The 23,811-nt window shown below is 36.9% G+C and overlaps 1 protein-coding gene across 2 annotated transcripts in view; it reads right to left on the bottom strand.

Moving 5' to 3' along the window:
- Window positions 1–23,811, bottom strand: part of LVRN (laeverin) — a 55,522-nt gene continuing 31,711 nt past the window's right edge. The window contains exons 11-21 of one of the 2 annotated variants that reach the window (XM_036020677.1): window positions 22,313–22,389; window positions 21,848–21,987; window positions 19,544–19,599; window positions 16,554–16,707; window positions 14,391–14,485; window positions 11,852–11,959; window positions 11,074–11,241; window positions 10,507–10,644; window positions 5,304–5,343; window positions 4,564–4,639; window positions 1–1,012 (exon numbers count right to left, since the gene is read on the bottom strand). In XM_036020677.1, coding sequence (XP_035876570.1) covers window positions 867–1,012; window positions 4,564–4,639; window positions 5,304–5,343; window positions 10,507–10,644; window positions 11,074–11,241; window positions 11,852–11,959; window positions 14,391–14,485; window positions 16,554–16,707; window positions 19,544–19,599; window positions 21,848–21,987; window positions 22,313–22,389 — 1,198 coding nt within the window. In that variant the 3' untranslated portion in view covers window positions 1–866. The remainder of the gene's footprint in view (window positions 1,013–4,563; window positions 4,640–5,303; window positions 5,344–10,506; window positions 10,645–11,073; window positions 11,242–11,851; window positions 11,960–14,390; window positions 14,486–16,553; window positions 16,708–19,543; window positions 19,600–21,847; window positions 21,988–22,312; window positions 22,390–23,811) is intronic. The other variant, XM_028520968.2, reaches the window with a different exon arrangement.

The following is a 23,811-nucleotide window of genomic DNA, read 5'->3' as shown; positions in this document are numbered from 1 at the left end:
TTCCAGGTTTCTTTATTTGACCATTTCCTTTTATGCTGAACATTAGCCCATAATTGCTGTTGTCTGTTGACATCATTATTTTTGCTCATAAACTTTGGCTAAAAGAATGTCCATTCCCACAGGCGAAGAGTCAAGAGCTGCAAGGCAGAGCAGAGCCCTCCTCTCCAGTCTGGCTTCTAACAACAGCAAGCCTGAAGGCATTTCATGGATCCTGCACTCCTGGGTCTTTTTGTGACATCATAAATTCAGTAGCCAGTAAAGTGTGGCACAAAACCTTACGCACCCTGGGGAGAGAGAAAGGGGCAGCAGACACACTTCTTGCCTTCAGGGCATTTCACGTGCCTGATGAAATTGTCTGGTTCCTTCTTTTTAAAACCTGCTCTTCTTCGGCCTTTCTTTGGGAATATTATTCTTCTGGTTTCTGTTTCTTCACACCGGTGTGTTATTTTCTCATTATTATTTTAAATACTGAACTAAATAAACTCTAGAGTATTGCAGATCAGTACTTCCCTCAAAAAAGAATGTGCTCATTTAGCCCATGATTTACTATTCCACTGGCCTTCATGACAGAATAAGCAAGACAAGGCTTTCTAAGGTAAAATTTTTACAAGTTATTTAAAGTAAATTCTGTGGTTTAACAGCCCAACTTGAAGTGAAATCTTCCACAGAAATACAGCAGTGCTGGCAAAACCCTCAGCAATCACTGAGCCTCAGAGCCAGAGTGACAAGGAACAGGACTCTGAGTCGTAAATGTGACTGCAATACAAACAACAAAACATGTGGCTTTCTAGTCTCACACAGTGCTGGAAGACAAAACTGTCAACAAACTACCTTATAATATGCAAGAGGAATGCCAAAAGTGGCCACTAAATTATGTGTTTTTTCGTAGCCATGCAGCTATCTTGGCACTTTGGTTTTTGTTTTTCAGATTTTCGTTCTTTATTGTCTGTAATTTGGCATGAATTGTGAGCTTCTGGTGCTCCTCCAACATGGGACTGAAAAACTGCTGCAGCTGAAAGGACAAAGAGATGATCAGGCAATCTAACTTCTCATTTAGACAAAACAAGATAGAGTTCATGCTAAGTTGCAACATGCTTTTGCAAAAGGCTGATGACAGCTGGAATGGGTAGAAATCTGTCAAGACCACCTACCCTGAAGAATCAGATGTAGACTGGAAGCTCCATGAAGTGGGACTTTCATCTATTTTATTCACTGTTCTATTCCCCAAGCACCTAGTAGGTGCTCAGTAAAGATATACTGACTGCATACTGGATATTAGATAAGATTTGTGGACAGAGATCCAGGGAAATCTTTTCTCATCTCAAAAGAAACTGCAACTTTCAAAGCTCAAAACTGGCATGCAACATTTGTGTCTTTACAGATGTTAACTTTTATTTAAGAATATTTAGATAGTGGATTTGTACATTGGCTAAATTCCTTCATTGGGTCAAACATTCAGCCATAGGAACATATGCAATATTATGTACAAGCCAGACCTCAATTGACTTATTAGTTATATTCCAAGTTTGTTTCTCCATCAATGAATTAGAACTCAGAACATGAGAGATGACAGTGTACCATGCCAGCTCACAAAATATCACTTATACCCTAATGCACTTGAATTGAGTAGTAATAGGGCTATCAAGGCTACTTACAATGTAAAAGAAGAAGGTTCTAGAAAAAGTAGATTAAAGAACCAGAAAAACCTCCCACCATTGCCTACACCTGTCCACACCTGTCAAGCAGTGGGAACCACATGCCCACAGGAACACATGATTATGTTCCTGCAGTGAGTGGGAGGGGACTGAGGGTCTCTGGTGTTCTAGGTGCAGTTTCCTGTGCCCTCGAGAACACAAGTGAGACCAGCCTCCAGTAGGGCAGAGTGTAAGGAACAGAGCAAAAGCAGCAAAGGGTGTACAGAAATTGTATTGGAAGAGAAGGAGAAGGGACTCGTGTGACTTTCTTTTCATCCTCTTATTAGTAATTATTTTTGATATTATCATGTGAATTAATACATTATAGTAAGACTGTTGGGCATTAATAGGTTTTTGACAAGGATTTTTATAATAGCTAACTTGTTTTTAAAATTGCAAAAATTTAATCACTGCTAAATCCACTTTTGCATTTTTTTATAAACTATCAGTGACTACAGACTTTTCAAACTTTGAAAACTGCTCAATTTACATAACCTTTATTCATTCATTAAACAACAAAACTGCCTGCTATGGAGACAAAGACAAACAGATGTACTTTAGAAGACACCCACACAAACTCAGTCTTGATTCCAGGAGCTTCCCTTCCAGCATTGCTGGGTGTGCCCTGAACTCTCTTGTCCAGGAAGTCCCCATAAATCAGGTCCTGACAGCTCAGCCTTAGGCAAGCCCAACTGAAACAAAGATTAATTCCTCTGGGATTTAGCGGTTCATCCTCTCTCTCTCATTCTAACAACTACATAACTTGCAGCTTGACTCACTGCTTCTCTCTTTCTTGCTCAGGATCAAATTTCCGGCCTTTACAACCTACGCATTTATTTGTTTACTTGCTGTGGCAGGGGAGTTGAATTTCCTTTGTTATTTACACGAACCCCTTTCTATTTTTATTAATATAGTTTCAGGCCCTGGTTAACTTGTACTCTTGCATTTTTTAAAAAATATATAATCAGCTTTATTGCAATAAAATTTATGTACAATAAACTCTATCCGCTTAAAGTGTACAAGTTGAGCTTCACTCTTTGTATACACCTGTGAAACCATAGCTACCATCAAGACACACCCATTGGCATCACCCACAGACGTGTTTTCAGGCCCTTTTCAGGCCATCCCTCCCTCTGTCCCAGGCAACCGCTGATTTATCTTTTGTTTCTATAGATTAGTTTGCATTTCCTGGAAAGTGTCTGTATTCCTTTACTTAGCATAATCATCTTGAGATTCATCCATGTTGCTACACAAACTTGGTTCCCTTTCTTAAAAATTTTATTGTGGGGCAGTATTCCACTGTGTGGATATATTACATTTTCCTTGTCATTTTGCCTATTGAAGGACACTTGCATGGTTTCCAGTTTTTGGCTAACGTGAATAAAGCAGCTATGAACATTAAGGTGCAAGTATTTGTGTGAACATATAGGTTTTCATTTTTCTTGAGTAAAAACCTAAAAGTGGAATTGTTGGTCACATACATCTAATTAACATTTTAAAATATTGCCTGTTTTCTGAAGTTGTTGAACCACATTACATTCCCACCAGTAGGGTGAGAGGGTTCTAGTTGCCTTACATCTTTGCTAACCTTCGGTATTATAAATCTTTCTAATTTTGCCTATGCTACTGGATGTGTAAATGTTGTATTTATATTTTACTCCTGTTTTATTTTGTGGGTGTGTAGCTTTTTGTAAACATTAGCTTTTCCCCTTCAGTTTACCTTGGTGATAGGATTCCTCTTTTCTTTCCAGAACTACCCCTCCCCTATCCCAGAGTCTGTGGTTTGTATGGGGCTGGTTCCAAATATGAGCACATGACCCAGGCTAAGCCAATCAGAGTGTTTCATTCCCTCTGGACCCAGTGATTGGTGCAAGTGACCCAGGTAGGCCCAACCAGAGCACTTCCCTCAGGGCTGGAACTTGAAGCTGGGTGAGAAAGGTTTCCTCCTTCTACAAATGAGGGTGCTGAGGATCATAAGCCTGGAGCTATGCTGGCCTCCAGGTGGAGAATGGCTGCCTAAGAAGTTCAGTCCAGAATAAAGAAAAGCAAGCCCCATATTAGGTTGTAGAACACAGATAAAATTGAAATATGGTCTCAGTCCTCAGGGAGCTCATTTTGATAAAGTAGACGTATTTATACACTGTTCACTTTATAATATGCTAAGTGCTATGATGAAAATATTGATAGGATGATTTGGGATTATGGAGGAAGAAAGGGTATAAATCAGTTCATAAAAATTCCTGGAATAGGTGGTGGGAGCAGGGTCTTAAAGAATGATTAGGAACTGTTCAGTCAAGGACAGGGCTGGGGAGAGCACCCCAGAGGGAAGGTAGAGTGTTTCTGAAATCTAGAAAATGTGCAACAGGATAATTTCAGAAAATCTATTACACGGTAAAGTACAGCTGGAGGAAAAGTGTTTGTGGGTGTCTGTCTCTCTTGCTTTCTGATATTCAGTGGTGAGGTGGGCAAAAATGAAGTCATGGAGTAAGGTAGGGGCCAGCTTATTAAGGACTTCATGTGCTAATGAAAAGGTTTTAAATTTTCCTCAAAACTGTTAAGCTACTGAAGCTTTGGGAGCAGGGCAATGTTCGGCAGCAGTGTGAAGAATGCATGGAGCCAGACCAGCCTGGGGCGGGGAGCCCGAGCCATAATCTACTGCAGTAATCCAAGTGAAAAAGAATGATATCCAACCCTCAAGAGCAAGAAAGAATTAAAAAAAAAAAAATCTTGTGCACAGTTATAATAGCACCAAGGGGAACACAGAATGTAATACTTCAGATAAGCATATTATTTTTAATTTTAGCAACTCCAAATGACATGAAAAAGTGGCTTCCAAATTATTATAATCCACAATATCTAAAGTACTTACCTCCATGATCTGTAAATCTGTACTTATGGTTCTCCCTATTATATACATTAGCGTAACCAATGACTGAGTTCCATACCTGCAAAACAACAAGATGCTGATCAGGGTTGGGAAATGTGTTGCAAGACAAAGCTATATTTTCTCTGCCAGAAAAATGCTGAGTATATAGCCCCTTTTAATTTTTATCTCCAAAATCTAAGAGAAAATATGTATGAACTAATTTACCTTCATTTTTTAATAGAAAATCTGTTAAACTATAAATACTTTTTAGTGCTAACACTGATTTGTGTAATACAGTTTATAGTTTACTTAAGTGTTAAAAGCTCTTATTCAAAACAATAACACTGACAACTGTTTTTATCTTTTTAAATGAAGTGGTTAAAATACGTGTCACATACCCGAAATTAAGAAAATTTGTAAGGGAGTAAATAAATATACAAATTATACCTCTTAAAAAAACAGTGGTTAATGTGGGATCAGTTTCAGAAACTCTGACTAAAGTACCCTGAAAACTCATTTAAAATTTTGTGTTTGCATATGTTTTTTTGGAGAGAGGAGCCATATCGTCTGAGATTCTCCAAATGTTAATGATCATTCAAGGCTAAGTTCCTGGCTCTATCTAGGGTCCCTCAAACACGCATGGTCACTGAAACTTCCTCCTTAGTTCAGTGTTCCTGAATACCCAGGGAGAATCATCTTTTAAAAAGCCACAAAGTGTTGCTATAGAGAAAGCAGATACATACCTGCCCAAAGTGGTGTTGTAGCTTTAAAAGTAAATAAAGACTTTTGGATGCATTAAAAAAAGAAAGAGAATTAAAATAGAGTCAATATGGACAGAACAAAAAATGGCTGACATGCCTTGATAGTTAATACACACAACTGATTTATTTCAAAAATGTTTACTTGAAATTAAAAATCGTGAGATTAATGTTGGCATAATATACAAACAAGGGTGAGAGACAACACTGCTTTTGTTCTTTTTACGTTCTCAGCTATAATGTGAACTGCATCTACTTGAGCAAAGTGGAGAACAAGAGACAATCTACATGTAATTCAGACAAGCAAACTTGTTTCTGTGGGGAAAGTGGGAATATTTCTTAGTTCTTCATTTTTATTGGCCAGATATAAAAAGCCTGTGAAATGACTCAAGAAACTTGGCAAAATTTGCAAAAAACCCAAGTTTCCAACCTTTAGAAAAAGGTGGAAAACTATCTAGGGTGATAAATGTGTGATTTTCTAGCAGACCCAAAAGAAAAATTACCCCAAGAGGCAGGGCTCAATCTGAAGTTGCCTTGGGTCACTTTTAAACTGTAAAAATGGGGAACAACATCGAGTTAGAAGCACTGTTCTGGACAGTAAGTGAGATAATGCGTGCTGAGGCAAGTATCTGAGCCCCTCGCACACCTCATTCCTTCCTGGTCTTGCAAGCTTCAGGATATTTTTGAGACAGAGAGGATTTGTTGCTCTTGTGGGGAGAGCAATCTTTTTGAAATATTACTGAACAAAAATATATACTTTACAAACAGTTTATCTCACAAGTAGTCAAATGCATTCTAATCACCATAAAGACAAGAACCAGTGGGTGTCAGCCTAGTTACCCCTTTAAATGTATTGATAGAATTCAATGCCAGCGTGGACACAGTGATTTGGGTACTCTAGTCTGGCTCACCTTCTGCCCCTCTCCTTTCTCACATTTCCCTTTCCCTCCTCTCCCTCTCCCTGCTCAGTCTGCTTCCTGTGGCAAGCATGGAGGCACCAAGACATCCAGTCTATACAGCGACAGACTGGATGGGAATGGGTCCACTCCAACATCTCATTTTTCCCAGTTCCCTGGTGCTCCTATATAGCCTTTTCAACTCTCTATTTCTTATTGTAAAATACAACACGATGTAAGTGAAAATAAGTGCAGGTTTCAAGCTTGGGACTTTAGGCAATATAACAATATTTGGAGGAGAAATCATGCGTTTGGTTGAAGAAAAGGGTAAGATTCATTTCAGACCAGCTGAGTCTGAAGCTGATTATACCTTATATTATATATTCAAATAAAGCTAGGGTTTTCCTGTAGGCTTTGAAATCCACATTGATTTAAGAAAGCCAAAGCCAGTTATCAAGGATGATCAGAGTGCAAATATAATTTCTACCACATTCAATAAAAAGCCACAAAAATCCCATTGTTCCATCTCCATTCATACATTCTTCCATAGACTCTATCCACATCTGCATGTACATACTGGTTTTCCAGTAACCTGATGGAGGTCAGTGGAGCTTCCTCCATTAAATCAGTGCTCAGAGGACCATCTGTGGTCCAAGAGTGAACTAATTACTCCTCTGCAACCCGTGCAGTGCCTGCAACTGGGAGTGAGGGCAGGACCAAGCTAAAGGTGTTCTATTCAACCAAATACTCCAAAATATACTTTCAGGTGAGGCCTCCTGAGAAGATACCTGGGCCTGGTTGATGGGAGCAGATGTTCCTGAACTGCTATTGGCCGTGTGCTCAACTTCACACTTGATCTGCCCTCTCTCCTCCTTAGTGCCCTCAGCTCCAGCCAGTGACCGTGACCAGTACCAAGTCAGTCTTTCAGCCCTTCCATGTGGAAGGTGACTTTTTCCAACTCCGCCTGTTCCAATTTTACTCAGCTCCCTTTCTTCCTTTTGAATCCCCAAAGCCCGATTCATCTCTGCATTCTAATCACTTTCTATCCCCAGCAACAGCTTAATCTAACTGTGCCTTGGCATAGAAAAACCAAAATATGTTATTACTAGAAAGAACTTTAGATTAATCAAATACATATCTTTCATTTTATAGAAGAGGAAACCAAGGCCTAAATGTTCATAGGCAAGCAATGAATAGATGTTGTTCCAGTTCCGTTTCCAAATGAGAGGTTTGAAGGACATTCTCATCTGTCTTTCTCTTGATACAACTGATCTACTAGCAAAATGACATGTTGTTTACATTACCCTGTATAGTATATAGCAGGACTACAGATGTAAGGTCCTAGGTAAAGTCTATGGAAAACTCTAGATTTCCATCTACAGGGCTTCTTGGAGCCTTCATGAAGCTCACATACACTGTGAATTTGCAAAAGTTGGGGTTAAAACAAATAGTTTCCAAACTTATTGGGCTATTGTCTTCTTGTTAACAGAAAGCTTACTAACATCTTCCATGCATGCTACTCAGTGGACATACCAGAGAAACACTAATTTCAGTACCAGCTTGCAAGTGATCAGTTACATTTTTAGCAAATCTAAAATAAATCCTTTCTATATTATTAATGTAAAACTCAATTTGTCAAAAGCTTTTATTTACTTATACTTTTATACTACATTAATCATCATATGAAGACAGGTGTCATACATATCTTCATGTCAAATAAAACTGTTTAGTAAATGACAGTCTGGTGTACAAAGAGGCAAATATTTTTATGCCATTTTTACTATATCATATTTTAATTATTAATTTTTAAATTTTTATTTATTTCCTTCTAACAATTTCTAAACATTATTGCTGTCTATTTAAACAAAATCCTTTATAAAATTCAGCAAGACTGGTGAATATAAATTGAACCCTAAAAATAAATGTATTAAATGTAGAAAACACATTTATTTGAATCTGAAAGACCTTTAATACCAGACACTTATGTGCAAGAAAAGTGAACTGAGATAAATTTGCCACAGCCAAAATAGGCATCTATTTCATGAGCATAGCATTTGTGTGTGTGAAAGAAAAATATTCAAGCAATGGTTTAGAAGTTCATGCACTTAGTCTTTTAGGAACTTCTCTAGGGATAAGGATAACACCCATTTAAAGTTTTAAAATTTCTTCTCTATTCTTATTTAATAAAGTTATGTAGATCATTTAAATAAATTCCCAGACAATGCATTTTTCAGAGTGCTGCCAACACATTCCTGTTCTGTAAAAGCAGAAAAGTGTTCTTCTGAGGAATAAAAATTAAAACACACTTGAGGTCCCTTAAATTAAGGGCAACCTTTCCTATGGGTTGCTCGAAACATTTTGGGGAGTTAGCTTAATTGGCATGTGTGCTGTGTGTGGTACACGGAGGAAGGAGAAACTGACCCGAGGGCTGGTTTACCCCTGAAAGCAATGCCGCCCAACCAGACTTTCAGCAGTGATGGAAATGTTTGATGTCTATGTAGCTACTGGCCACACGGAACACTTAAAACAGGGCTAGTGCAACAAAGGAAATGAATTATAAAGTATGTTTAACTGTAATTAAATTAAATTTAAATATCCACATGTTAGCTAGTGGTTATCAGCCTTAGATAGTTTTTAAATCTAGTGTCATCTAGTTCCATGTTAAGTGATACAGGAGTCCCCTGGAAAGCAAGTGAAAGGTACAGATTTCCCACAGTATTTGGGCAGATTCTGATTTTAAACAGTTAGATGGGCTTGGTAGTCTTAGGTTACTTAGCCATTCCAGGCGATTCAGAAGCTCTGCCGCATTAGAAAGTGTCTGGTTTGTGCTTAGTGTGAATATGGCCTGTGGCTGACAGGTAGCATATCACCTTGAGCCACTACAACAATACATAACAATCCTTAGCACTTATGAATACACACCAAGTGCCAGGAACTAGTAAATACCAAGCCTGGAAGTGACTGTGAACCCGTGTCTGGCGCAGGGTCCAGCAGTACTTCCAAAGGAACGGAGAATGTGACAGCCTGTGCTGATTACAAGGCCTTCAGGCACATCGTGCCATATTTCTTAGAGACTGTTCTCTCAACATTTTAATTACAAAATCACTACTAGGTTGTTCAGCAGAACGTTCTGGAAGAGAACAGTCAAGATCTGTAGTGGTAGTGAATGACCTTGGGCAGCAAGAGGGCAGATGGCTTCACAGACCTGGCGAAGCCAGGCACTTCAGACCCAGAGTGAGCCTGGGGCTGGAGCTTTTGTTATAAGCTCCAGGGGAAGATGAGAGGCGCTAACAGACAAGCTTGTGAGGTTGGCATCTCTGAAACGTCATGGAGCAAGGGGACCTATGGAAAAAGTTCTGATTTATATCGCAAGTGAGAAGTAGGACCTAGGAAGGAGGGGATTATCTTTAATGATTTTTTAGCAAAAATATAAACACCATTTACCCAAAGCCTTAGGGATCCCAGGAAACTTAAGGAATTCATAAGGCCTTCTGAAGTAATAAACCTAGAATGATAAATAATTTAAAACAGGAGATAAAGGCAATTTTCTCAATATGTGAGTAGCTTATGTATATTCTACTGGTGAGCCAGTAAATGGTTCAAAAGAATTTATTTATAAAAAGTATCTTCCAACTTTGCAGGCGTTTGGACATGAACTGTTGGCTATACTGTATCTGCTAACTCTACAGTATGTGATCATGAGGCATGTATGATTAAATAGTGTTCTAGAAAGACCAGCCATCAAGGGCATGAAGTCTAATATTTGCACATCAATATATATTTTACCCAATAGGTAGGTTAGAAAAAAAATATACTAATCTTAAATAATGAGAAATATTAAAAAGTTCAAGAATATGGAACCCAGATATATAAAGGGAATGTGACAAGTTAAACATGTGAGCAACATCTAGACTGAAGTAATAATGGGCATTGTTGTTTCTTAATGATGTGGTGATGTACTTCACACAATAGATGGACAGATGATATGTGTGCATACCAAAAAAACGTGACTTGCTCTGATCTGTATTTCAAACTTCTTAGTGGGTACAATAGGGAAATGGTGATATACGACTATCCCATGCAAATCTGTTTTCACACAGAGAGCCAAAACTGAGGGTAACTGACCTTCTCTTCCATCCCACTGACAGTTTGTGGTGAGACTGAATGCAGGGAAACATCACCACTTTTCTAGCCTGTGTGAAGGACTTTTGTGACCTAGCTAGACTAAAGCTGGGCTTCTAGCACCAAACCTGAGACCTAAATGAAAGGGTGGTCTCACATTTCCTTCTTACCTTTCACTCACAGCTTGCCAATTGTTGACTAAAAAGTCTTTTGCGACATACCGGCCAACTTCAGATGCTGCCACAACTTCAATTATATTTGTGTCATTAAAATTGAATGGAGATGTAGAGATAGCATATTCCATAAATCTAAAAAAATGTGTTTGCAAAAAATAAATACATAAAAGTCATCCAATATAAAAAGTTAATTTAAATAAATGGAATCACAACCCTGTATAATTCTAAGTTAATGATGCACAGTTCTCCCTTTGGTTAATTAATCGCATTCTTCTACCAGGAAACTTTTTAATCCTTAATAATCCTTAATAAAAACATATCCTTAATCTTCATCCATGGATATGTTTTTATTTATTTTAGAAAGAGAGAAACACCAATGTGAGAGAGAAACATCAATCAGTTGCCTCCCACACACGCTGGGCACCAAACCCACAACCTAGGTATGTTTCCTGACCAAGAGTCAAACCAACAACATTTTGGTGTCCAGGATGGCTCTCCAGTCAACTGAACCACCCTGCCAGGGCCCATCAGGAAATTTCAAGGTGAGTTGATCATAATCACCTGTTAAGTATCCATGGGTCTTTACTGCAGCTCATTGCATAAATAAGTTGAATCTTTTCTTCTTCTTTTGTGTTATTGGTGTAGATACTTAATAAAAAGTCCCATTCTTTATCACTTCCCAAGGCAATGCCATAACATAGAATCACAGTTTTAATTGGATAAGGTATTCTGTAAAGTATAATATGCAATGATATTTCTCATAGCCATTAAGCTATGTTTGTCTACAACTATACATCTAGAAAAAAAGTTGAGATCTCAGATATAAAGATCAAAAGGAGGGATCTAGAAAGGCAACTGTGGGAACTGTCATTAGTCTTACTCTTCTGAAATGAGATCATCAAATTAGTTTAGAAACTAATGGTTTTAAGGGAGAAGTACATTAGAATAGTATAAATGGTAATATATGCTGATAATGTTTGGTCTTATATCTTATTATCACATTTCCTAAGAGTCTATCTGAGGTGATATATTAGAGGTAATATAATAAAACCCAAATAATAGAGTCTTAGTCTCAGTGAGACAGCAAACTCACAGAGAAAAAGGTACTGGCAATGACAGGCACTGGGTGACAATTACTGTATAAATTCGAATGTACTGTTATGCATAGACCTACATTAGACAGTTTAAAAAAAAGGATACTTGAAAAAATAGTAGGAGAGAGGGATTAACCTAGTGAAAACAAAAATAATCACTCCCAGAGTGAGAGCATCAAAAAGGTAGAGGAACTGATGGTGCTGAGACAGGACAAACACAAGGTCAATTACAATATTACTCTTACTCATTCTCTGGGTGGTTCATCCAGCTTTTGAAGAGTTCTCTTGACAGTTGAAGACAGTCTTCAAGGCCCAAGAAACATACAGCTCCAAAGAAGTTTTCCAGTGATATTCTTGAAGGAAAAGTCAAAGAAAAATATTTTATTTTGTATTACTACATTATTTTTCTGCCTCCAAGAATATGTTTCATAAAACTATCGGTATTTGAAAACATCCTTCCAATAACATCAGGTTTGCTTTAAAAAAAGGATTTGTGGATAACAAATGTCTTTAAGATTCAGAGAAATGTTTGCTGAGAGGCTCTCAGGCACCAAGTAAGCTCCTAAGATGGTATTTTTTTAAAGTTAGAAATAAATTACTGCCAGCCTTCATCTCCCTCAATCACACGCAGCGTACACACACTCCACATCTGTTATCAATTTCTTTTTCCTCCCTTTTACAATTATTGCCTTGTGGATAAAAAGTGACTTTAGAGTATTTGATATAATACTCTAAAAAACAAAGTTCTTTATACGTGGAAAGGAAAGGGAAGGGCCTATTTCTCTCCTTTAATAACGTGCTTTTCCTTACTTAAGCTTCTATTTCTTCTTCAACTCCTCCTGGCTGTTATATTTATGGCCAGAAAAAGAACAGAGGTTTTCATTTTGTTTGTATAGCTGAGAAGGTATAGGGAACCTATCTGTGTCGTATGGCAAATGTAGCCCAGCCCCTGATTTGGAAAACTGACAGGGAGCTAGTCGGTACATGGGAGCCAAGCCCACGGATCAATTTCCCCATGGGGAATCAGGCCTGTGTTGTACCTAGGCTGCTATGAGGCTTACCTTGTGCTAAGGCTCCTTCACCTCGAATTGAGGCAGCAAATGCTTACTGCGTATCTTTAAAGTAACTTCCTAAAATATGTGCTAAACCTCCCAATTATGGAGTGTTCAACCAGTTCAACCACTTTTCCTCTTGATTTGCAAATATCCTTTCCCTTTGAAGTAATTAGCAACATTCTTTCCTTTGTTATCTGTAAAAGGTAATCACCTACAGGAACCTGTGCATAGTAAATGAGGACCATTCTCAATGTAATGTACACAGAAAAATAATAAAAGCTTGTCCAGGCAGGGGCTGGGGTCCTCTCTTTTACTTAGAGAGTGGCCATGCTGTCTCTTTTTCTCCACAGGACTTCTGTAGTCTGTGTGAATTTGTTCATCTCAGCCACAACACATGGACCCCACGGGTCGGAATCCGCATCAAGAAGGGGTACACATTATGGTTCAAACTGAAGTAATTTCAAAAGACCAGAGTAAAGAACATCAATAAATCCAGATAAGCGGTGCCTGAGATGTGTCTTCCTACATTCCCCAAGTTTGGAGTCAGAGGCAAAGAAATTCAAACTGTCCACACATTTCCAGAAAATGCAAGAGCTGAACCTTTATTGCTCCACCCTCTCATTTCAACCTAGCATGACTTGACCTTCCCACACACAGAAATGGAATGAATGCCCAAGGGTGGAGGCCCTCTGAGAAAGTGCTCTGAACATCACACACACACTCCCTCTCCCTGTCCACCCCAAGCTGGCTGCAGAAAGATTGCTCCAAAGAGAACTGGTTTAGGAAAGCTACAAAAAGCAGGTTACTTCAGTCCAATTAACTAGTCTAAGAATATGGCTAGAAGGTGAGCACTCTTTCACCTTCCTGTTTACTCATGCACGCCTGAACACTCATACCCTAGTTAGTCTTCCCCTTCTTCCATCCACTTGTCCATTCAACCCTGTCCTTCCAGTCACAGGCCCTAGTGCTGGAATTTTCTCCTCTCTCAGAAGGATACTCACGAGAGATAATCACATTTTGTGTACTCTGTATTTCTTGTTTGGTCTAATTGATTTCAGCTTGATTTGACTAGTACTGTAAATAGAATCTCTATAATATTGTTGATTATAAACTCCCTCCCTAAATCTAGAAGTGTAGTACACACGCACAAACCTTGGGTCCCAGGAAGACTGGCAGTACCACAGCTGTATTTTGACTTCCACCCCTTTCCCAGACCATTACAACCACATGCTTACTCTCCTCACCAAACCAATTATGTGAAAATCATTTGTAACACTTGGGATCACACGCAATGACTAATATATTTCACTATCAACCTCTCTCACAAAATTTGCACAATGGTAGAATTACTGTCACCAATAATAGGGACCCTTTTCCCCTGTGGCCTTCCCATGCCCTTCAATTAATTGGTACAGGCTGACTTTGCTTAGCACAACCCTTCACCAATAGTATGACACACTCACAATTTCAACCAATATCCTAAGATTTGAGGATATAGAGCTACAAATTCCTGTGTATACACAAATGTGCTTTTGCAGTAAATTGAGATCCCAAACTATTATTTCCTATTAGAATACATGTAGCTCACCAATCCCAACCTACTGTTCTAAAAGTATCACATACAAAATCTCTCAGTGAATCATAGTTATTAAGATCTTATGTAAATCTGAAAGCCTATTTATTAATATGAATCATTGTATGCAATTATCACTGTTCAGAAAATACTTACAGAGCTAAATAGTCACCTTGCAATGCTGCCACATTTTCACGAATTATAGTTGAATAAATATTCCATATTGAGATAAATCTCTTTAATAGATACTTCTATAAACAGTAAAGGAAATATACTGTTAGTTTTGGCTCACAACACTGAATTTGCACTGTATTTCTCTTTATCTGAATAAACATTAATAGTGACAGATATTTCTTCAGAAATGATCTTTATGTGTTAGTAATGTATAGCTGGTTTAGTTTTTAACCTCCTTAGGTTCAGTTTGCTCATACAAAAGAAATGGGGTTTACAACAATACCAATATTACAGTTTTGTGAAGACTAAACAATATATGTAAGCACACTGCCTGGCATATCAAGTAAATAAATATTAGCTATTATTATCATTTAATATCACCCTATCCATTTCTGGTTGCCTTCAAAAATGAGAAAAAATGTAAAAATTTAAAACTAACTTCCTACCTTAAAACATCCATGTTTAATATATAGACCGCCAAGAAAATAAGGAAAATTAATTTATACCTTAGATAAATTTAAGCCGTAAATCTGAAAGAAAATTTCTTCGATTGAACTATCAGCTGGTAAATAATAAAATTATAAACATATATTTACAATACATCCTTGAGAATAACTAGGTGTTATTCATTGAAATTCTTTAATAGGTAGTTACAGAATAGCCATGGGGATGTAAAGTACAGTATAGGAAAGGGAGTAGCCAAAGAACTTATACACACGACCCATGGACATGAACAATGGTATGGGGACTGCCTGAGGGACTTGGAGGTGCTGGGTGGGGGGGGGGGCAAGGGGGAAAAATCTGGACAACTGTAATAACATAATCAATAAAATTTAAAAACAGATCATTAGTTCAAGTGCCTTCTATTTGTCACTGTCCCCTCATTCAAGTAAGTGTCCATCAGCACTTTGTTTTTTTTTCTTTGTTTGTTTGTTTTTAACATTTTTAAAAATTTTAACTGTTTTTCAAGTACAGTTCCATCAGCACTTTGGACAGAAGAGGAAAAAAAACGTCTGGAACCCTGAGGTATTTGTGATCTCACCCTCAAACTGCCCAGCAACTCACTTGGAATCTTCACCACCTGATTTACTTTCTGGTTGGTTTGTGGCCCTTAACTCTCTGCAGGGGCGCTCCCTAACTTTTGCTTTGATTTTCCCTGTGCTGTCTTTTTTATGATCACTGTTTAAACCCTAATAATGGAACTTTTCTCCTTTTATTTTATTCATTATGATGGCATGTTATTTCTTTATTTATTCTAATTTCCCTCTCCCTCTTTGAAACATCAACAACAGCTTTTTTCCTTTTTCTGGAACACACCTCTCTGGTTTTAAGTGCTGGCCCTGTAAATCAGAGTATTTCAATTATGAATACAGGATTGTTAAAAGTCATTCTGTTGATTAATGATCTTTCAGGGAAAATAGTTGTTAATAAATACTACTCTTTTCTGTAAGCAAAAAGGCATACTATTTCTGTCCACTTCTGGTTTCTTAGGGTTGGGGTTAGGACACACCATTTCAATAAGAATTAAGTACCTTTCCAAACTTCTTTTTTTAAAGATTTTCTTTTATTTATTTTAGAAAGAGGGGAAAAGAGGGAGAAAGAGAAGTATCAGTTGGTTGCCTCTCCACATACCCCCACCTGGGGACATGGCCTGCAACCCAGGCATGTGCCCTGACTTGGAATTGAACTGGCAACGTTTTGGCTTGCAGGCTGGCACTCAATCCACTGAGCCAGGACTCCAAACTTCTATCATACTCATATCTTAGACCAGATTTATGACTAAGGTATTTTAAAAAAAGAATAATCAGGGTCTGGCTGGCATAGCTCAGTGGATTGAGTGCGGGCTGCGAACCAAAGTGTCGCAGGTTCGATTCCCAGTCAGAGTACATGCCTGGGTTGCAGGCCACAGCCCCCAGTAACCACACATTGATGTTTCTCTCTCTCTCTCTTTCTCCCTCCCTTCCCTCTCTGAAAATAAATAAATAAAATCTTTAAAAAAAGTAATCAGCCATTCCTAAAAAATGAATATATATATGGAACTAATAGACTATTACTTCTGAAAAGGCCCATTTCACAGATGTTCTTTACAGTATAGAAAGAGGAAGAATGAATTTTTTAAAACCACATAACAAAAAATGAAATTACCTTCAATAATGGGTATATATCATAGTTGTTCACATCAGCAACAAAATTCCTGGGTAGCAGGTTCACCAAGACTGCATGCCATACTATGATTTCATCTTCTTCAGCAAGGTACTTGGTTAAATCAAGTGCTGTTTCAATCTCAATATAATTGTTTCTGTTTGGTTTAAAAACAAAAACTAAAAAACCTTCACTTGCTAAGTTATTTACACACTTTCCATGTTTGTTCTATGCTTCAAGGCCTGACTTTGATAAGATACGTGAAATCAGGAGGCTGGAAGCCTCTCATGGATAAGATGGGAACCAAGCAATGTTGACAGGTCCTCCATTTCAATTTGGCAAGGCAGTATTTCTACATTTAGTATGCATTCTTATGAATATAATTTTCATTCAAAAAATATTAATTTAAAGTCATTCTCTAGCTAATGTTCTATTAGCATAAACTAGAATATAGGATGTTATGCTTGCCTACCACTGAGGAGCTATTTCTTCAGTGAGGAACTGAGATTTACACATAAGCAGCTATTAACAAAATGTCCTTAAAAAGCAATGAATACAATAAAGTTGCAAAGAAGGAAAACATATGCATGTGATGAAAAAATCAGTGAAGGACTCCTGGAGGAAGAATTTGAGAAGAACAATGAAGGACTGAAGTGGGTCCCGAAAAAGAGGAAGACAACTTAGGACAAAAAACTTAAAGTGGGAATTAATATGATGGGCAGACCAAGCTAATTGAAGGAGAGGACTTATTTTGTGTATAAGCAAGAGGTGGACCTAATAGGAAAGGTGGATTAAAACTGTGGAGAGCCATGAATGTCTGGATGAAGAGTTTGCATGTGGTGGGATGGTGTTTGGACAACTGGGTAACATCATGAAATTGATGCCTAAAAAATGTTATTGCACTTGTGCTGAAGAAAATGGAATGGAATTCAAAGGAACTAAAGGCTAGAAGTTAATGCAATAGGCCAAGCAAAAGACCATGAAAGCTTGGCTTAGTATGGACGCAGTGAAGGTAGTAAGTAAGGTAAGAATCCAAGACTTTCCCAAGAACAAATTGGTAAGAAGACATGGTGACTATTTGGGAAATGTAGAGGAGTTCAGGATGTCTCTGATCTTTCAAGTGTGGGTGATGGAAAGAAGAGTAGTACCTTTGACAGAGAAAAAAATGATAGCAGGAACAATTGAAAGGCAGAAAAAAATTCAGTGTCTTGGGTGCTGAAATTAAACAACCACAGGGTAAACAAAAGACACAAAAAGAGAAATAGATACATAGAGTTAGAAGTCATCATCATTTCTTCCACAATTATCGAGTACCTTATATCTTCTAGGCACTGTACATGTACATAATAGAATAATCGCTGAAATTAAAAATACCTGAGTTATCCAAAGGAAAGATCGAAGAAAATAACAGAACCATCACTGGTCTTGAGGATGCTCACTGCAGCATGAAGAAGAGAAGTCAGATACGTGAGGAGAATTGATTTTGCATGCTGGAGTCTCAGGAGGTCAAAAAAGAAGTTTCCAGGAGGATGTGGTCAACAGTATCAAAGTCATGGTAATCTTAGAGAGGAGTTTCAATGAAAGTAATGAGTAAGGAAGTGTGCTGCAGGTCACAGAGGGGAAAAGTAGTAAAGAAATGAAAGATGAAATAAGCAGACATTCATTCAAGAAATATGACAAGCCAAAGAAAGAATACACTAGATAATTTATCATGTTATTGTTATCATGTTATCATGTATATTTTCCTTAATTTTATTGCCTGAAAATTTAAATTCTGAACATTTATCAACTTACTTGGCTAAATACTTACCAAGAGCTTATATTGAATAAATATGAGAAATAAAATCAATAATTTTATAATATATTAAAATACAGGCTATATCTCATTAAAATTATACTTGTAGTCATCACCCTTGGGTAACATAAATCACTTCAAATCTCAGGTCACACTATGTATTTCCAGCAGTTCTTTTTTTAAAATGTCAGCTACTTTATTTCTTTAACCCTCAATATTACAGAAAAATATGAACACATCTACAATCTTCCTAAATAACCCATTTTAACATTTACTAGCGTTTACAGAAGCAAGCCTGAATCACTTGTAGTTTACCTAAGTTTTTATTCCTGGTTAATACATTAAAATAATGATTCTTATACTTTTTAAAATAATCCTATAAATATTTAAACACTGTTATTTTTTTTCTATTTATAGCTTCTCTACTGCCTCCTTTTCAAACTTTTTCCTTTAAAGGGTTCCTTTTAAAACATTGACTTGTCTCTGCTGATCTTTTAAGGTCCTTTAAAAAAATTTTCGATGATCATATTAAATCTTATTTTACCAAATCCAATTTAATTGAAAATATATAGAACTTTGATATAATTGACTGCCATTTTGGACTTGAGAAAGAACATATGCTTCCTCTCAGATGTTGGAAAAAGCATTGCTTTCTATTGCTCTTTCCTGATAGGACTTTTTAAATTGTATTTTTTTTCTTTTTTATTGTGGAAAAATACATATATCCAATTTACCATTGTAATCATTTTTAAGTGTAGAGTTCATTGGTATAAAATACATTCATAATGTGGTGCAACCATCACTACCATCCACCTTCTTAACTCTTCTCATTTGTAACACTGAAACTCTGTGCCCGTTAAATAGCATCTCCCTGTCACCTTTCCCCCAGCCCCTGAGAGCCTCCATTCTACTTTCTGTGTTTATAATTTGATGACTCTAATGACCTCATATAAGTGGAATCATACAGTATTTGTCTTTTTGTGACTGGCTTATTTCACCTAGTGTAATTCCCTCAAGTTGTTGCATATTCTGGAAAGTTTTATGTAATAAAATTCCACTATAACCACAGAATTTGATCCCAATCTTGATAAGTTAGAGCCTGGATATACTAAAGAACCAAATTCATAGTGATGAAGTTCATAATGATAAAAGTTCTCAAGGCACACTCTAAAACCATGAGAGAAGAACATATACTCACTTAGACAAGGAAAAGGCATCATCAATCAACTGTAGTCTGTGAATAACAGGAATAGCCTACAAATTAGATCCCAATATATGCAGACAAATATGAGAACTTTTTTAGGAAAAAAATAATTTTCAAAAGAATAATAACATTTAAAGGTCATTGTTGCTTACAAAGTACTTTCACATGAATTGTCTCGTGCAAAGAAATGATCATTACTAAGGGTATTCCCCATAATTTATTATACATCTGCTTTTGATAAATGATCCCTTTAGAGATGAATCATAAGGCTTAAATACAGCAGAGAGTTTTGCCAAAATACTCCCTGAAAACAGCATGTTAAAAAAAGAAAACAGGAAGCCAAGTTTAAAAGGCTCCTCTAAAACAGAAATTACACATTCAATTGTATTATGATGCCCAAATTATTGTCAGGGGAATTTTTTGGCATAGGAAGCCTTCAATAAATATTATTTAGCACAGTTTTGGTAATACTGAAGTACTTTTTAAATGATATATCCCTTCTCAAGATTTTACTACTTTGACACAACACCATCAACCAGAACCCTTTGAATCATGGAAAGGCAGGGGTCAGTCGCCAAACTAAGCCCTGAGGCTTCTGTTTGAGCTCTGTTGCACTGCCAGGACCCAGACTCTGTCTCAGCATTAGTGTCCTAAGGGTACACAGAGCCTCCCACAGTATTCCGTCAACACCTCCCAGCAGTTTTGTATATTTGGTCCTAGAAAATGTATCTTCACTACTTCCTTTTCAACATCTGAGCAAATCATGCTTAATTCTTTCCTTGGTAGTAGTCTCATTTCTTTCCTGGCAAGTAATCACTCATTTTATAGATTAATATTAATAATTGAAATATTTTTATTTCCTCACCAATTATTTGTAGGAATAAGTGACCTCAGTGTTTAAGTAAATCTACAGCAGTTTCAAGAAATCATTGCCACAATGACATGACCTAGTGCTTCCATAGCCAAGAGCACCCTTAGAAATCAACAAGAATTTAGCTGCTCTGAGAAAGATGTTAGAACAAAATATTTTCATAAGTGGTTTTTGTAGCTTTATTCAAAAGTACAATAATAATTTTTAAAAATTATTGAACATGTTCTGAATGCCTGAATTGTTAATCATTTGTTAAACACAACACATGCATCACTTTATTTAGTCTTGGCAACAACCCCTTAAGGTCGGTCTCTTACAGCCATTATTATACAGATAAAGAAACTGAGGCATGCCTGGCCAAATAAGAGACCTAAGGTCACACACCTGGCTATTATTTTTAAATAATGAACAAAAATATAGATACAAATCTACCTCACCCCAAATCCAAGGTCTAGACCAATGTTCTTTATTGCCTCTTCTGGTAGAGAAGATGCTGCATGTGTATCTCATAACTTTCAAAGAGAGAGACACCTAAGATTTCTTTTAGTTCAACACTGTACTTTTACAAATGGAGTCTCAGTGAAGTGCCCAGGGTTTCACAGCTGGGCCAGCTCTGTAGACTTCTAAGCCAGCATCCATCTCCACCAATGGAGATTTGGTCTAATTTAACCAATTAAAATCTTGCTGATTGGAGCTGGCCAACATTTTAATATTTAGATATTAAATAATGATTTAGTTGTTTCACAATTTAAAGTGATATTGATTATTGATATTTTGTGGATTAAAATCTCCCCTCTGAGAGAGTAAGAATATAATTTTTATAAAGTTAACATTTTCTAGCATATAGTGCACACTTATGGGCTTAGAAATTTTTTTTAAAAGATTTTATTTATTTTTAGAGAGGGAAGGGAGGGAGAAAGAGAGAGAGAAACATCAATGTGTGGTTGCTGGGGGTCATGGCCTGCAACCCAGGAATGTACCCTGACTGGGAATCGAACCTGCGACACTTTGGTTCGCAGCCCGCGCTCAATCCACTGAGCTACACCAGCCAGGGGCTTAGAAATTTTAAGTGTATGTTTAAATATAGATTGTCTCTAATCCTTGTGATAAATAAGAAAGATGTTATTTTCATTTTAAAGTGAAGAAATGAAAGCAGAACATTTAAGTAACTTGCCTAACATCATAAAACTAAAGGTTAATGGGAAAATGATTCTTAATTTTACATGGAAAGGTAAAATTGTTGTGGAAAAGTGAGACTAATGATCAAAAACATAATACATTCAATCAAAATCTCCCTTTTCTAAGAGTAAGAAATGAGGGGAGGGTCCCTTCCCCACCAGGCAGGTTTATAAAAGCTCAACTGTGAAAGGCTAGAGGGTGTAATATTAATGATATTTATTTAATAAAAGGGATAAAAATAATCTTACCTTAGGATCTTTTTCAAGCTGTTGATTTAATTTCTTCCAACCTAATTTATCATAGTTAACTCTATAATATCCAGTCATATTCACATTTAAAATCACCCAGTCATGGTCAGAATCTGAAACTTGCATTTCAGGGAATAATCCTACAAAGAAATATGTGAAATGTTTGAAATGGTGCATTTGAAAAATACTTTAATAAATGTCTGTGTGATAGCCTCTTAATTCTAAACATTAAACTCAATGAAACAAGAATTAAAGGAATTCTAAAATATATATATTGATCTTACCATATAATTATATTTTTTCACATTAATAGCTTTTGATTTGAAACTTTTCTTTAGAACTCTGTGTTCAACAAGAATAATATATAATACTTCAGTTTTAAACAAGAAAGTTTTTCAAAAGTTAAATATTTTAACTTTTTATAATATATATTTATGAAGATATTTTTTAAAATGTGTTACTTACTGCTGCTTTTGTCTAGCCAGACTAAAGACTGTGTAGTTCCATTTTTCATCCAAAGAATAGGTACAATCCATGTGTTACTTATTGGGAAAAAATTTAAATGTAATTAATTTTCATACATAAGAATGTAAGCCCTGAGACAATATTAAATGAGATGATAAAATAACAGACAAAACTGGAAATCTTTGGCCATTCCCTCTGGATATGTAGGATGTTACTCTTATGATTATTCACTGTTATTTTTACAAGCCATTTTTGCTTTAGCTCTTTGTTTACTCCCTTGTTGTATCTTACAGATTTACTTCTTGTAAGCTAAGGTAGCTACTAAGGCTGTCTTGTATCTGAAACTTTAAAGGTCTGTTTATAATAAATTATAGCCACCTGGCCTTTTCAGAGGTCATTCAAATGCTGCAGACAGACCCAAATCCATCCTTGCCAAGAGAGGTAAAGAGCAATTTAGGGAGAAAAATCTTGGTGTCCTGGCTGGTGCAGCTCAGTGCATTGAGCACTGGCCTGAGAACCAAAAGGTTGCCAGTTAGATTCCCCATCAGGGCACATGGGTTGCTGGCCAGGTCCTCAAGTGGGGGGCGAGGGAGAGGCAATCAGTTGATGTTTCTCTCCCTCTTTCTCCTTCCTTTCCCTTCCTTTCCCCCTCAAAAAACAAATCAATAAAATCTTTAAAACGTTTAAGAAAAAAAAAGTTTGGCAAACATTTCAAAATGTTTTTCGACATCAAGCTTTCTCCCCATCTGAAAAATACTCAGCATGAATCAGCCAGATTATTCATATTTACTGAATGCCAACATTCTCCCCAAATTGGTATCATGACCAGGATGAAGTAGCTTACCACAGAGAGGACATTAGTCATCTGAAGGATCATGATACTTGGAGTTTGAGCAAAATTTCCAATCTTGCTCAAAGGTTCACAAGTCTGGGTTCTCAAAGACAACAAACTGAGGGTCTGTGGTTTACCTGATAGCTAAGGCATACTCTTCTCAAAGACACAGAATAGAACTGCGAGAAGAGACCTTGAGGTCTCTTGTTCCTCTCCCCTGGGGTTTTGAAAAAAGAGTAGGACAACCTGAAAATTATGGTGGTGGTATTTGAAAATTAATTGCTCATTTGTGGAAATACAGCAATGAGTGGTGAGGACCAAAACTTTATGAAAAACAGTTGAACATTATCCAACAAACTTAGACATCAAAGGACAGGAGAAAGTGATGAATGCTAAGCCACTTTATACTCATCATTCATTTCATTTTTACAACAATCTCCTGGGATACATGTTATTGCATTTACTTCATTGTTAAGATAACTGAAACACAGATTTTAAATACAACTTACCTAAAGTTTGAATTTTGGTGAAGTCAATATTTGAATCCAGCATCTAAAGGCCATAATTCTAATAATTCTAATATTATAGGTATGGCTGCAAATACACACAAGTGCATGTGCAGACATGTGCAGAATTATTCCTCAAGGACTAGTTACCATTAAGTACC

This window comes from Phyllostomus discolor, chromosome 3 (genome assembly GCF_004126475.2).
Source record: "Phyllostomus discolor isolate MPI-MPIP mPhyDis1 chromosome 3, mPhyDis1.pri.v3, whole genome shotgun sequence".
Taxonomy (NCBI): domain Eukaryota; kingdom Metazoa; phylum Chordata; class Mammalia; order Chiroptera; family Phyllostomidae; genus Phyllostomus; species Phyllostomus discolor.
This window is presented reverse-complemented; position numbering and strand designations above follow the sequence as displayed.